This window comes from Nelumbo lutea, chromosome 2 (genome assembly GCF_056320005.1).
Source record: "Nelumbo lutea isolate HS-2025 chromosome 2, American lotus-T2T, whole genome shotgun sequence".
Taxonomy (NCBI): domain Eukaryota; kingdom Viridiplantae; phylum Streptophyta; class Magnoliopsida; order Proteales; family Nelumbonaceae; genus Nelumbo; species Nelumbo lutea.
The window spans coordinates 3,967,811-3,983,509 of NC_142685.1; the positions used below are offsets into that span (position 1 = coordinate 3,967,811).

General features: G+C 38.2%; 1 protein-coding gene across 4 annotated transcripts; it reads left to right on the forward strand.

Moving 5' to 3' along the window:
* The first annotated feature begins 6,893 nt into the window (after positions 1-6,893).
* LOC148868154 (ras-related protein RABE1c) lies at positions 6,894-13,396 on the forward strand. Of its 4 annotated transcripts, none has more exons than XM_088968835.1 (9): positions 6,894-7,247; positions 7,354-7,463; positions 10,259-10,331; positions 10,427-10,527; positions 11,146-11,211; positions 11,564-11,661; positions 12,502-12,564; positions 12,653-12,745; positions 12,970-13,396. In XM_088968835.1, the coding sequence occupies exons 2-9, from the start codon at positions 7,391-7,393 to the stop codon at positions 13,048-13,050; spliced, it is 648 nt and encodes a 215-aa protein (XP_088824961.1). In that variant the 5' UTR covers positions 6,894-7,247; positions 7,354-7,390; the 3' UTR covers positions 13,051-13,396. The 4 variants fall into 4 exon arrangements, with proteins under 4 accessions (XP_088824961.1, XP_088824964.1, XP_088824965.1 ...); XM_088968838.1 differs by having other exon boundaries at positions 6,901-7,288; positions 7,371-7,463; XM_088968839.1 differs by having other exon boundaries at positions 6,934-7,288; positions 7,362-7,463.
* Positions 13,397-15,699: the final 2,303 nt, after the last annotated feature.

Sequence of the window (15,699 nt, forward strand, 5' to 3'; positions counted from 1 at the left end):
TTCAAAAGCAAGGTAATACCAGGTAGCGCAAAGTTTGCATACCTCTGTTGTCGGGGGGCAGGTGGCTCTTATAGTCACTTCGTGCACTCGTCCCGGGGCCCTTGTCAGGTCAAGTATGATTACCCTTGTGCTTGTCAATTCGGCCGTCGTCCTTTCTGCTGAGACAGAACCGTCATTGCCTAACCGTCATCTAACTGGAGATGGCGGTGTCAGTGGCGGTGGCAGGTGGCCGTTTAGGGTGCTACCGCCAAACGTCAGATCCCAAGTCAGTCAGGCGCGGCGCCCTTGGGCACGAACTTCCTTAGTGTTAGGTGTGGTACGACTTGTTTGGTTTTGGTGCCAAGTGATGCGAAGTGCTGAGCGAGGCGGTCTTGAGCTCGGAGGTATCTATAGGGCAGGTCAGTTCGGCGAAGTGTATCCCGAACTGTTACAAGGTGGGTCAGTTCGACGAAGTGTATATCCCGAGCTGTTACAAGGTGGGTCAGTTCGGCGAAGTGTATTCTGAGCTATTACAAAGTGGGTCAGTTCGGCAAAGTGTATCCCAAGCTGTTACAAAGTGGGTCAGTTCGGCGAAGTGTACCCCGAGCTATCACAAAGGGTAAGTTCGGGCCCCCGGTAGGGAGTTCAGTCTGCTCGTGTCCCCTTGTTCCTGCCTTGGCCCCTTTTGCCAAATTATTGTTTTTGCCACGTGTCACGTAATAGAGAGGTCGGGCCAAATCTTCCTTCTTCATCAGATAGCAATAAAAAATATCTTACACTCACCAACAACGATATCAACTGTATTGATATCATACAACAGTGAATTCATCAAATATTTCAAATGGCTAAAACTAATCTTTTGATATATTAGGATTCCCAACTAGCTGTTCATACTCTCCAAAATAAGACTTTTCTACACTCGTCGAGCCTGAGGCTTTTAATGGCAACAAAAACTTATTTCATTATTTTCAGTGAGTAGAACTTATGTTTATAAATTGTAATTTCAATGTTCCCGCACGTCATTATCTTAATAAAAAAACTGTATTGGTATCAACGTATTCTGCTTCCCGAAATAATGTGATGTTACGTGAAGTTGAGTGTCACTTTCTAAAGTAACATTAGGCGTGATGATGTTGCCTTGGCTGCATTTCCAACAAGCATATATAACTGCGTTAAAGACATTATTGTACGTCTGTCTCGACAAATAAACGGCCACTCCACGATTAGCTGCAGCCCGTAAACGTATATGATGAGGGCCCTATCAATGTTGTTCTTCAAAAAGAGGCTTGAGCACTACCATTAATGCTGATCCATAAGCCAGATTTTATGCCTTGTGACTGTGTGATGTGCCAAGGCATTATTCGCTCTTCCATGTCATCTCTGATATTAGGCTTTTATCCGTCCGTACGTCTTGAAGATAGCAAGTTTCTTTACACTACTCTGAGCAGGGAGGAAATGCAAATCAAGTGGCCCATGCAACAGTTCGTCGTTGTCGAGACTGTTGACCCATGCATGGCCCATGGATAGGTCCCTTCCTCCATACGATGTCATCTATGATGCTATATGATGCTAGTTGGACCGTTGGGTCTGCAAATAGTTTAGACAATTGGTTTTGTTTCATCCTTTACCCCTATTTTGGTAAAAGAACCGTTGATTCGATTAATAATTCGTTGATTCAGACAGTCGAAGCAGTTAACCTGTTTGACCCGGATAATAATTCATTGATTCTAAATCGGTTTTTATAACATTGATGCTATCTATCTCTCTTGGTTGAATAAATGGATCCCACCTCTACAAAAAGAGAAAAAAAACCTAATTTATAAATTATTTCTAAATCAATACAAAATGGAATATTGACACCAACAACAATTATATAACAAATTAATTATATGATTAGTCAAATCATTCATTTTTATATTCAATGTTATAGTTGTTGATACCCAATTTTATGGAATCAGCATCTCCAAGCTGTAACCTGCTGTGTCATCCACCCCGCCTTCTGGAAAAGGAAAGGCAAGTCTCCAATTCATTGCAAAATTTCGTCCCACATATATTATAATTTGTAACATCAAGGCTCCAGGGTGGGATCTGCTACCCTATGCATCCCTTTTCTTTTTGAAAATTTCTTATTGAATTGAACGCTTCAATCACATCACGACTTTTCACGTTTCACACAAGCAATTGTGACTCGTTCAAACTCAAATACGATAGAATAGTTATATTGTAGGAGATCACACCTAGGTGGCTGCGCCGCAGAGAGGGCGCCCAACATGCACTAATTGAGGAGAGTAACTAGATAATTTTTATTGAGAGGATGGGGCTGAGTCACAATGGCGAGGCCATGCTTCAATAACGTACAATGTGAAATCTCGAAAACCAAAGCATCACTCTCAATAGGCATCGGTTACGCCCATTAATTGTGTCGATTTGATCTACAAGTAGACCTGTTCATGAGTTGGGCTCGGGTCGGGCTTTCACTCTGTATTAACAAAATTTTCTAAGGCATGAGCCCGAGCCCAACCCGATCATCGGGCCTACAACTTGGGCCCGAGCCCGACTCTCATAAAAAGTCCAAAGCCCGGGCCTGGGCCCGAGCCCAAAATTTAGTCCATACAATTAGCGGCTAAAGAGAGAGAGAGAGATTATAAAGAAAAGAATAAAAAATGTATATATTAAAATATAAATATATATTTTAATAAATATTATATTATTTATATATTTTATATAATATATAAATATACATATTATATATTTTATAAAATATATAATGCTGAGTCGGGCCGGGTTGGGCTTTTTTGACAAATCCCGAGCCCGGCCCAAAACACAGTCGGGCTTACTATGTTAGGCCCGGGGTCAGGCCTGCGGGCCTAATTACATCACCAAGCCCGACCGGGGTGCGGGCCGGGTCATCGGGCTACCCGGTCCATGAATAGGTCTACGCACAAGGGTGCAAGCCCAACTGGAATGCCTGGTACCGACCCCAACCAACACCGAACAAGGCTACAAGGCTGCGCAATAGTCCAGCCGAGCATTCCCCCTCCTTGACAGTAGAACTTGGGGAGTGGTTCAGGAACTGAAATTTTGGTTCCCATTTAAATCCTGCAGCCGATGATCGGAGGACTCCTCGGCAATGATCGACACAACACAGATGATATGCACACCCGAAAGTTCCTCAGCTAGGCAACAAACCTAGAGGATCTCATCTATCGACTTTGGAACTGGGGGAGTGGTGTTGGGGGCATGGCTGAACTAGCCTAGAGAGGCCCACAACCACCTGTCATAGCTCGGCTACGTCGGTATAGTCCGGTCAAGCCACGTTATTATCGTGGTCCCCTGCCTAATCTCGATGGCCATGTCAGCTACATGCCATGCGCATAAGCTCGCCTAGCGGATAAGGATGGAAAGACAACTCCGTTGAGAAGTAGGACTCTACCCCCAGTAACCTCAGCGGAGAACTCTATCCTGATTATCCTAGAACCCTATTCCAACCAAGATACATACCCCCTGACTGTAAAAATGTACTCCATGCTCGAGGTAAGGGACTTTGGACACCAATACTGCTATTTAGTTTGGACCAGCATCCCTATAGCTCAATCCAAATATTCACCACCTCTTACTGATTTGAGTGTCGTAGTACTTACCTGGGAATAATTCCTCGAACCTTTGACTTTTTTCTTGACTCAGCCCCACCTTATTAGTGCACTACCTTGGATTGAGTAACATCATTTTCAATACATAATTCAAATATGTTGTGGGGCACAGATTTGAATTCATATTGTAGTTATTGAATTTGGAACAAATAATTAGGAATAAAAGTCCAAGTCCAACAATTTAGAGTTAACATCTGCGTCCCACAACACATCTCAGCAGGCATTACGAACATTTCCAATGCATGCTTGACATGTACTGTGGGACGCAGATGTGAATTCAACAACTTAGCAATAAACTATCACGTACAACCATGGTCGCGGACGTTTTGATGAGATGGTATTTCATCAAAACAAAAACCATGCCAACACCCTGAGAGTAAGGCATCCAGTTAAATATCTCCTCCTGAGTCCTTATCTGTTGGTCCCGGTTCTTGGCGATTCAATCGAGCAGCTTGCCTGTTGTGTAGGTGTCCGAAAACTGGGACATTGTAGCCTGATTAAGTTATTGGTTTCATTGGTTCATCGGCCCAGGTCAAGACGGTTTGAAAAAAGTCAGCTTCTACCATTTTGTTTTTGATTTCTAACAAGTGGTCCAGAATTTCTTATTTTGTTTTTTATTTCCCATGTTGGTCTTACAAAAGATAATACTATATCTACAAAACTTGGTTTAAGATGACTTGGTCAGTTGGTGAACCTGTTGGTTGAATGACTTTAATCTGTTTGTAAGAATTTCCATTTGTGGTTTAATGAATTGCGAGGTTAGATGATGGCCATCTTGTTTAGAAAACAAAAGAAGGAATGAATTGGTCATCCGGCCGAGGAATTGGGCCCATGTTGAATTGGTAGGGGGTAGTTGTTGTTGGATATGGATCGTCGTGCTCGCAAGCACAAATTCCTTTTGTTTCTTTTTTTTTTTTTTTAATATTTTCATTTTGGATGCAGCGAATTGGTCTATCTGGCCGCATCTGTCCTCTATTTCTATCCAGCACAAGAAATCAGAAGAACCTTTTACCGGCTTGCTTTCTAAGAATGGTCAAAAGTGTAAGAATCGGTCCCATCATCCCATTCAATCAATTCGATATATTTTTTCAGATTTATATGTATTGCAATTTTATCAATTCACTTGTTACTCTTCCAATGCAAAACAATTCTTTAATTTAGTCCTCTTTGATCCTAAAGTGTGTTATTTTAAATAAAAGTTCAATTGCAAGGAAAGGAAAGAAGAGAAATAAGACAATATTACCCAAAATTTAAATGGTAAGAGCATGACTTATTTTAATATACAGTTGGATCCAAGGATCAACTGTATATTACTACATAAAATATTACTAGTAAATGTATATGTGTATTTACTCATGACAGTATTTTTAATATAAAATTATTTATTATTTATAAACAAATTTTGAATATTTATAAGTGGACAGTTTTTGAAATGAAAGTAAAAGATATATGTCTTCTTTATGCCCATTATATGTTTGAACAAGGAATAAAAAATATCCAATGAAAATTCGAGAAAGAATGAACATTCATGGTAAGTAATATAAATATAAATGTATTTTAATATAACCAGGCCTTGCTGAAAACGTGCCCTTATAATTTTTTTTTTTAAAAAGGGGGAATGTGTTGGTCAAAACCCCAATAAATACGTTTCGACATATGGAGGCGCATCAATTTGAACGTTGATTGGAACTAATCAATCCTATTTTTTTCACTTCTACCCACAATCTGTTCTCACATCCATCCCCACTGACCACTGAGAACTAGGAGATTAGAACTTATTTTGTAAAAAGATTGAAGAGGTTAAAAAGGGAGAAAGAAAATAGAAACAAGTAATAATAATTGTAGGGGAGGCTTGAAACAACATTAATTCTTCATATATTTTGCAATTGAAGTAATGGACGGAAGGGTGGCTAGGGTCACAATTCACAAGGGTTGTCTAGTCGTATTTATGGATGACGCGTCTGCGGTTGTGACCTTCTAGCCCTCTACTACAAACAAAGCATTGGCCTCCGATTTAATGTCTGGAAAAGGCCGACATTCATTGAGGTAGCTACTGAAATCGCTGTGTGTCCATATCCATATGTTTGATGCTAGCCGTGGAAGTTGAATTTTTGAAATTTGACAGTCAGGGAAGCAGAATTGCACTATCCTTTTTTCGCCTTTTCAATGACAAGCCCATCTAATGTGGTTTCTGCTCTGGTGGGCCATATCAATAAAGGGTTGATCTTATTAATTACCAGAAAACAAGTGAATTAATTCTCTATTTTTTAAGAATTTCTAACAACGTATATGAATACCCTTTTTTTTTTTTTTATCACGATCCATGAAGAACAACTTGTAGGTCCCAATCCCAATTCATCCCGGACAGATGAAGCCAATGATGATGGCAATGCCTCATTCCATAAGACAGAGGACAAGCTATGTAGTGATTGTTTTCTTTATTTTCTCAAAGCATTGTTTAAACTTTAAAATGTAAATCCTAATGTAATTTACGTTGGGAACCGTCTCGGCTTCTTGGGTCTGGGCCTATGGGTCCACAGGGCTTGTGATTGGGTATTAAGACCACTTTTAGAACTGGACTAGTGTTGGATATTTGGTAGGATCATGACCCAGCATTGGATTCGTCTTTGTCAGAGAGAGAGAGAGATTTTTCAACGATGCCATGTGGCGTATGCCGGTAATTGAAAATGAGTTGTAATATGAACTTTTCTGCTTTCCAGTAAACGCGAATTTTTTATGGTGATCCCATAATTTAAGCAGGTTTCTGTTGTTTTCCAGACTCCAGCTAATCTCCATAGTGGGACCTATTGATTATTTGGTCCCAATTATGGTAAGTTGTAGGGGCCCAGACCGTGTTACGATGCTGTGTCCTGGAACCTAGCTATTTCTGCACTGTAAAAATTGCAAATTGTCCGTTTTTCACTTTTGATTTCTGAAAGAAAAACTAGTCTCTGAAGCTTTTTACTGTTTTACTAGTCAAGGCAAGGGATCCCCTGGCTTGAATTGGGCTGGGGCCCACATAGGATATGTTAAACTTCTTGGTGTCGTACAATTTCCATATATACTGGTCAATCTTAAAACGAGACAATGCCCAGTTTGGACGGTTCTGATTGAAGCAATATATTAGTCACCTCACCTGTGTGACAGACGAAAAACAGCTCGTCTGATTAAAGTTGAATCGTGATTGATATTTTCGCTTTCCAAGGAGCAAGAATATATATAAAAGAATATATGAATATATATATATATATATATATATCTATTGATCATTGATATTAAAATATCTATATCTATCAACTGACGAGGGAAAATAAAGAAGTAACAGTTGATAATCGATTCAATATCGAGTCGACAGATAAACATCCTTCAATTACAAGGCTGGTACTAGAAGCGCAATATTATACATGACATACATAATAATAGCTAATAAGAATAAGATATATTTATAGGGAGAGTGATAAAGTGAGGAGGAGGTTGCATCTACGCGGAGCGCATTCATTTTTGTATCTTCCCACGTCGCCGACGACCTGCTAGCGTGCGCACGGTAGCAACCGGCGCCTCTAAAAAAAGAAAGCCTAGTGCGCATCCAGTTCCAGCCATCATACTAGTCTCTAGCTGGTTTGCACGAGAACCAATCAAAGTTTTCCCTCCCCTATTTGGTAAATCTCAATCTCTCTCTTAATGTTTTTAATCTTTAATCTATTATCTATTTTCTTACACGCAGAGACAAAGCTTTCCTAGGTTTTTCTTTCTCTTCTTCGATGGCTGCTCCACCTGCTAGGGCCCGAGCCGATTACGATTACTTGATAAAGCTTCTCCTGATCGGCGACAGCGGTAAGAGATTTGCTCTTTGCATTCGTCCCTTCCTCTGTAACGCATTTTATTTCGATTTTTTTTTTCTTGTCATTTTCTTTTACTTTTCCGGATCGTGATTTAGATTTGGAATTCTAAGATCTTCCGGCATCGATGGTGAGAGTTCTACGACTGTGATCCTATTATTTTCATTTGATGCTACTCCGCCTATGCGGATCGGAGAGTCCAAAAGGTTTACGATGCTCGGTTCGGTTTCTGTTTTACGCTTTCACAGATCATATATTTTTCGTCTGGGGCTACGGAGGGATTAACCCAGTTTTGTAGCAGATTACTGTCTTGTGATTTTTAAAGAACGTATTTACTCTGCGTTGAGATAATTCGTTCATGAAGAGGCATTGGTTCGAAATGATGCCTCTTTTTCTCTTCATAATGGAGGTTATTCAAATTTGAATTTCTCCCCTTAATAGACATATGGAGATTTACTTCTGGACAAACATCGCACGGCAAACTATGATTGAAAGGTTATCGGAAATTATTTGGTTAGGCATGTTTTAGGCTTATAATGGATACCTGATTCTTTCAAGTCTTACCGATCACCCTGTGGACCTTGTTTAATTCCCCAGTTCACATTGGAAATTATCATGGATCTAAGATTTGATCCTGAAGGAATTTGGAAGAATTATGAGATTATGTGCCTTTCACTGCTGACGCAATCTGTTTCCTTAAAAAAGTTCTTATGGCCTTTTCTTGGCATTAATGTCGAGCTAATTGTTTTGATAGTAAATATTTTTTTTTTTTGGTAATGGTAATACGACATGATTGTTTTCCTTGTATGGCATTACTTTTTCGTGTTCAATAATGGCATTGCATGATGAAGGGATTATTTTGAGTTTTTGTCAAGTTGTTATTCAATACCCCTTTTACATGCTTCCTCCAAGCCTTTATTAAGTTGCTTATTTACACCAAAATCTTCATAACTATGCTTGTGAGTCTGATTCTGCATTTTGGTGCATAATTTCAGCAATAAGTTATATATCAACTCAGTCTGTTTTCACACCTTGCATGGTCGTTTGACATAACCCCTAGATCCTGTAATAAACAAATAATTTCAGCTGCCTCTTTTGGTTCTGAGTCTGTTTTCAGCAACAATTCCGGTGCATAATTTCAGCATCCTGAGTTTGTTTTCATACCCTAGCTGCCTTTTTTAGTTATTTTGGACCCGGGAAAGATTTCTTGACCTTTTCGATCTTTTTTTTTCATAATAAATTTTCCCATTGCAAAACTGGTGAAATAAACAAATAACTACCTGTCTCTCTTAGTTGTTTTGAACTCTGGGAAGATTTCTTTATCAGATTCCTTCATGTTTTTCTTCTTGCATAATTGGGACAGGATCTTGCTGGTGATTATATTCACCTGTGCTGGTTGGACCAATGTTTTACGGCCTTTTTAATCCATAATAAAAATTTCCAATTGCTCATTTGATGATGCATTTTTAACACAGATGATCTGCTTATTACTGATAAAAAAACATGAATGATCTGCCTCTAAAACACTGCATATTTCTTTTCCTCTGGCATTAGTTTTATTTTTATTTGGTCTTTACTGTTAACTACATTATGCCACATATGATAATGTTAAGGAAATACAGCGAAAAAACTCATTATTTGCAGCCAAAAATACTCGTTATTTGTAGCAAAAAACTCATTATTTGCCAATGTCTTGTCTGTATCTTGTCAATCTGAGGGAAGGCAAGTTTATGGGGATTTGCTATGTTTTTTATCACATTTATGTATACAAGAATAGGGGAAATGGCAGTCGGCACCAAATAGAATGGACAGGTGAAACAGGATTCATGTAGCTGACCCCATATGGTTCAGACAAGGCTTAGATGATGATGATGATGGTTATGTATAGAATAATAGGCATTACTTTGATCATTGTAGTTGAAGGGATAGTTCATTCAAACAGGGAGTACAGTTCATTTAATATCCAGCAGTTGGAAGGCTATTCCAGTGGTGTTTTGGATTGTTTCTACTAAGGTCTGGATTTCATTTTAAGAACAGTATGAATGGGTAGAGTTGAGTGGAAACTGTCTACTGTCTGATAGCTTACTCGTAAAAGGGCTAGATTTTCTGCTGTGCCAATATAGAACATTCTGTTCAAATTGGAGGGTGGGGTATGGTCTCTAAGTGACATTAAGGGCTATTTAGGAACTGACATAATAAAGAAATATTGATCAAAAGAGGTTGTGCATTGAAGTAATGCATGAGCATGTTCTGGATTAATTGGGAAGTATCTTGATTTTATGTGCCATGGGGTCTATATCTTTTTACCTTTTTTTTGGAGTCTTCAATGTTCTATGACTTCTATCAAAGGATCAATTATTGATGATTGAGAATGATGGACAAATTCTTGTTAGTAACGCCTACTACATGGTTTCTCTCTTTCTCTTTTTCTGGGATCTATAAGATCATCAATCCACAAAATAAGTCCACCCCATCCTGGCAAAATATCCCATTTGCATAGGAAATTTGTCATGAGTTGACTTTGTTTGAAAATATCACCATCGTACACTCAAATGTGAAACTGTAGAGACATTTTAAACTAGTCTAAACTCATTCAACGATGCTTATCCATTTGCACCATTGACATTGATTGTGTTAGCTTACAAGGGTTCTTATAGTTCTGAGCTACTAGTTTTAATTTCTGTAAAACGGAAATTGGAAAATCAATTTCTTCTTTTTAGGTTCTAGTTAGTTGATTCTTACATATGGATCTTTAGCATTTAGGTTTTTCACTTTCACATTCCTTTGCAGGTGTGGGTAAGAGTTGCCTTCTATTGCGTTTCTCGGATGGGTCCTTTACCACCAGTTTCATTACTACCATTGGGTGTGTTCTCTAATCTTTAGTATCCTAATTCCCATTGCACTGTATACTCCTTTAGAAATTTACTTCTGATTTCAAGCTTGTGGTTTCTTTGGCAGTATTGATTTTAAAATAAGAACCATTGAACTTGATGGCAAACGGATCAAGCTGCAAATTTGGGATACAGCTGGCCAGGAGCGGTTCAGGACAATCACAACAGGTAGAGATATATAGATGTATGAGTTTCTTGTGCAATTTCATAATTTTGCCAGATAAAAGATGCGAGTAAAAGCTGCCCTTTTGGTGCTGGCAATGGTGTGATGGGATAAATTTCATTGTCTTCACCTTTAGTTACCTGTAGCCAAAAAAAGGGCAACTTATCCATTATGTTTTTGGCTGGGCAGCTGGCCTGGATAAATAGAATTTTTCAGTTCATGAAATGAATATACATGGAGCAAATGGCTGATGGATTAGCAAAATCTGGTTTCGGAAGTGGCGTTTTGTATTAGTGCAAATATAATGCCATGTTAGTCATTTTGGGCTCTTGTTCTTTTTGTTCTCTTAAGGCCCTGTGTGTACACCCTTTGCCTTTTTGTTTATAATACAAGCTATCTTTCTTCAAAAAAGAAAAAAAAGAAATAAAAAAGAAAATAGAACATATATGTAGGACCAGTCCAGAAAAATGATATCTGATCTATGATATACACTACATTTTTCTTATAGTCTTTGCTCAATTCCTTTGCATTATACTTCTTGATCTCTGTGAGATATGTAGGGTGGGTGTATTAAGATTCCTCTTAATAATTTAGTTTTCTTTGTTTCTCTTGGTATTTTGCAGCTTATTACCGTGGTGCCATGGGTATCTTGCTGGTTTATGATGTTACTGATGAGTCTTCATTCAACAGTAATTGCTATCTCCTTTTTTTCTTCCTTCTATTTTGTGATTTGATGGCTGGATCTATTATTTTAGAAATCATAAGATCCTGAAACTTCTGTTATCTTTTCCAAAAAAAGATCCTGAAATTTCTATTTACTGAAGGAAGATCAACCATCTACTTCATTTGCTCTCTTAAGTTGGGATTCCCCCCCTTGACTTTTATGCACCTCCCAGTGCTTGGATATCTCGTTTAACTGAGGTGGATGGGTAAATCTACTTTATGGAGGAGGTTGTTTCACTGCTAATAGTGGATCTTTGATTTCTAATCTTCAGTTTTCTTCTTGTTTTCGTTAAAGTTGGCTTATTACCATGATTACAGACATCAGGAACTGGATTCGCAACATTGAACAACATGCTTCTGACAATGTGAACAAGATACTTGTGGGGAACAAGGCTGATATGGATGAAAGCAAAAGGGTAAGGTTCTGCTATGTTTTTCTGTCCTTGGATTTGCATGTCTTTATTGGTGGTTCAGCAGTGTTTGGTTAGGGGCAGCATTGGTTCACTTAGGCTCACAGGCAAGGCTCATTTTGTGGGAGTGTGCCTTGCTTGAACCCAGGTGCATACCAATTGGCTTATGCTATCTTTTGATGAATTAACTTTGAAATTACAATGAAAAAATCAATTAACTTTGAAATTGATGTTGAACATGTAATTTACTAAATTATTGGTTGTACCTATATTGATTAGAACCTAAGCAGTTTGCCTATGTAGGACCTTAATGCATGAGGCTACAGCCTTTGTGTTAATAACGTGACACTCCAACTTGTTAAGCTAATGGGTTCCTGACATGCTTTATTTTTCAGAATCTAGATCTTAAACTTATTTTTGTTGTGTGTGTGTGTGTGTGTTTTACTTTTTCTCCAATAAGTGGCACTTAACTTTGGTTCAGGTCTTCACCTCAGGCTCTATGCTTGTGCTTTATTTGTTCCTATTGCTTTTAAAAGGCTCTAAAGATGGATTGTGAGCTCTCTCACTGGCTGTGGAAGTGCTTGCTTTTGGGTTACATTGTTGGGCCCATGTATCATGCTTAAAAGGAAAAAGAAGAAAAGTTTTGATTGAATCAGTCACCTTATCTGTTTTTTTTTTTTTGATAGAATCAGTCACCTTAATCTGGTACTTGTGTGGTGCTATTACATGGTCCTGCTGTACTGTTTTTCCATATGGTTGAAATAAAGATAATTCGAATTTGGCTTTCTCTTGTCTTCATCATTTTCAAGTAATATATTGAAATAAGATAGATCCGTCCTTTTTTAGGCTGTGCCCACTTCAAAGGGCCAAGCGCTTGCTGATGAGTATGGCATCAAGTTCTTTGAGACTGTAAGTAGAGATTGATTCCTGATCTTGATCCTCTGTTCCAGAATTATTGGATCTTTATAAAATTTCGGATGTACTTTGTTTTCTGTAGAGTGCAAAGACAAACTTAAATGTGGAGCAAGTTTTCTTTTCAATAGCAAGGGATATAAAGCAAAGGCTTGCAGAAAGTGACTCAAGGGCTGAGGTATAACATTCGTCCGTTTCATTTTGTGAGATAAATTTTTATAATGTGGTGTGCCATTTCTTCAATTGTAGTCATCCTATCAAAATATGGGATCTGCACATCTAACCGCACTGGGTCACATCTACCATGTGCCTGTGTTGCAGTGGATGTAGAACTCAAATCGGTCAAGTCTTTATTCTAGACATTTAATTTTCTAAGATGTTCCTTCTATTGGATGGTTGCAGCCCCAGACAATCAGGATTAATCAAACGGACCAAGCGGCTGGATCTGGTCAAACTCCTCAAAAATCTACCTGCTGCGGTTAAGAGAATTATAGTATGATGACCGGAGAGGAGAGAGAGGGCAGGTCCTGGTGGCGACACTAGTAGTGTTGCAAAAACTAATTGTTTTACAATATTTGACGGGTGCTTGTATTTTTCTCCTCATCATTCTTTTTACCTACTACTTGTTTTTAGAGTGTGAAAGGTAGTTTCTCACTTATTTGAGGAATTTATGATATAACAGACATTACTTGTTTTTCTCCCTTTTTTTGTCTTTTTTTTTTCCATTTCCTTCCTTTTTTTTCGGTTTGGGATTAAAAACCCTAATATTGTTGCTGTCCTTAAATCTTAATGTAGAAATATAAATAGAAGCAGCCTTTCTTTTCTCCTATGAATCCCTTCGACTGTTTCATTTGTACAATTTGTTTATTGGTTACTAATTATTTGGAGTAGAAACTAGAGAGGTGGTTGTTAATCTCACTAGTTATATCCAGGATTTAAAGTATCGACATGTATCGGCTTGTATCGGCTGATATGTATCATGCTGGTGGCTTCCTGATATGTATCGGGTCAGCCATTGGTTCAGAGGGTAGTCAGGCCTTAAACCGGTCCCTCTGAACTGTTTTCAAATAAGAAAGTAAAACATAAAAAAAAGAAGCACCGACACATTGAATTGGATTGATACAAAATGGTTCAAAATATTGATAGGATTGGATTGGACTGGTCCATTTATAATGGATTCACATTGGATTGGATTGGACCAACTCCAGTCTAATTGACACCCCTAGGTGGAACCAGATGGTCGGTGCATATTCGCAGAAGAGGGATGAGTCTTGTCCTAGTAGATGATCATTTGTTTTGTACTTGTGGAGTTATGGTCAATCCGGCATTGTGTCTGTACTCTGCTGGGAAGAGAAGCCAGATGATAAACTCTTACTAAGGATGGGCCGGGCCCACTTTTGTGGGTCTATCGCACTGTAGCGGGCTGTGCTTGTTTGGCACAAATTTCGGAAGAGAGAAAATTTTAAAATTTTATTTGATATGAATTTTGATGTATATAATTGTTTATATATATATATATATATATATATATAAAATCATAAAATAAAATTAAAAAATTACATCAAAATTAAAATAAAATAATACTAAAATTGAATTATATAGACCTGGTGCCATGCCAACATGAATCCTCACGGGCTGTGGGCCAGAATAGCCTACAGGCTAGAAACCCTTGGCCCCAAGCCTGGCCTCGGGGGTAGTGCCATGCCACGACCTGTCACTATAGCTGGTGGGTTGTGCTTAGAGGTGTGGCAGCTTGGCACATTTTGGACCAGCTCGACACGATGACTAACGGGCCGTGCCAGGTCCAGCCCGGCACGACAGCATGTGCCATGCCGCCCGCGACAGTCATATTAGGGGGTATTTCTGTATTTTGTTTATGGGAAATTGAAAAATGACATAAGTGCCCTCCAACAGTTATATAACAATTATTTTAGGGGGCATTTTGGGTAAAGTTATTAGTAACTTTACAATGACCAAAATACCCCTCCTAACAAATAAATAACAAATAGTTTTTTGGGTATTTTGGGCAATTGAATAGTCCTATCCTCCATTCTCATCACACCAATTCAACAATTCTCTTAATTTTCTCTCTCTCTCTCTCTCTCTCTCTCTCTCATACTAATACATTCTCAATTATTTGCAATATGAGAAATTTTGATTAGCTGATTGTCTGATTCTGCATTCTCCAATTCTCAAGTCTTGACTTTATCGAAGTTTTGACTTTCAACAAGAAGGCTTGCTCAACCAGCTCAAGTATCTCAATTCGGGAGGCTTGGATGTTGAAAGACTTCAACCATTAAAATCAAGTTAGGATTTTGAACCGGGAATATGGGTAAGTCGAATTAGATTAATTTTTATCTTTTAAGAATTAAAAAAAATGATTGGCCCTTCTCAAAACCGATTCTCCAACATGTTCACCATGGATGACATTGAATCATATCACGATAGTATTAGTGTTAGCACTGATGCATTTGATGTCGATGGAAGTGGAAATTTCACCCCTAGTAGTAGTAATACTAGGGGAAAAAGGAGGGCTCCTAAGCTAAGTAGCCCGGTTTGGAAAGTTTTCAAAGTAGAAGATATTGAGGGGAAGAGGAAAATGGCCATTTGCCAAAAATGTAGGAAAGACTTTACTTATTATAGCAAGGGTGGTATGGGTCATTTGAGCAGACATCTGCTCACACACGAGCGAGAGGATGATGAAGGGAGAGAAACAACCCAAACACAGATTGGAAGGGGAACTTGCTAAGTATATTGTACATGCTGAAGATCCAAAGCTAGAAAATTGGTTGCATAGTTTTGTAAACCCAAAATATAAAAAAGTTTCTAGGAATACTATAAGAATTGGTGTTTTATTTTTTTTATTCATATAAATAAAATTTAATTTCTTTGTTAGCAAATCTTAATTCTAAAGTTGCAATTACTACGGATGTTTAGACATCCAAATTTAATATTAGTTATATTTGTGTTACCAACTATTTCATTGATGAAAATTGGCTTTTGAATAAAAGAATATTAAGTTTTATTAGGCTTGAATGGTCACATAGTGGCCCAACTATTGCTGCAAGTATTTTAAATACTTTGCATGCTTATGGAATAGAAAACAAATTATTTTCTATTAGTTTTGATAAT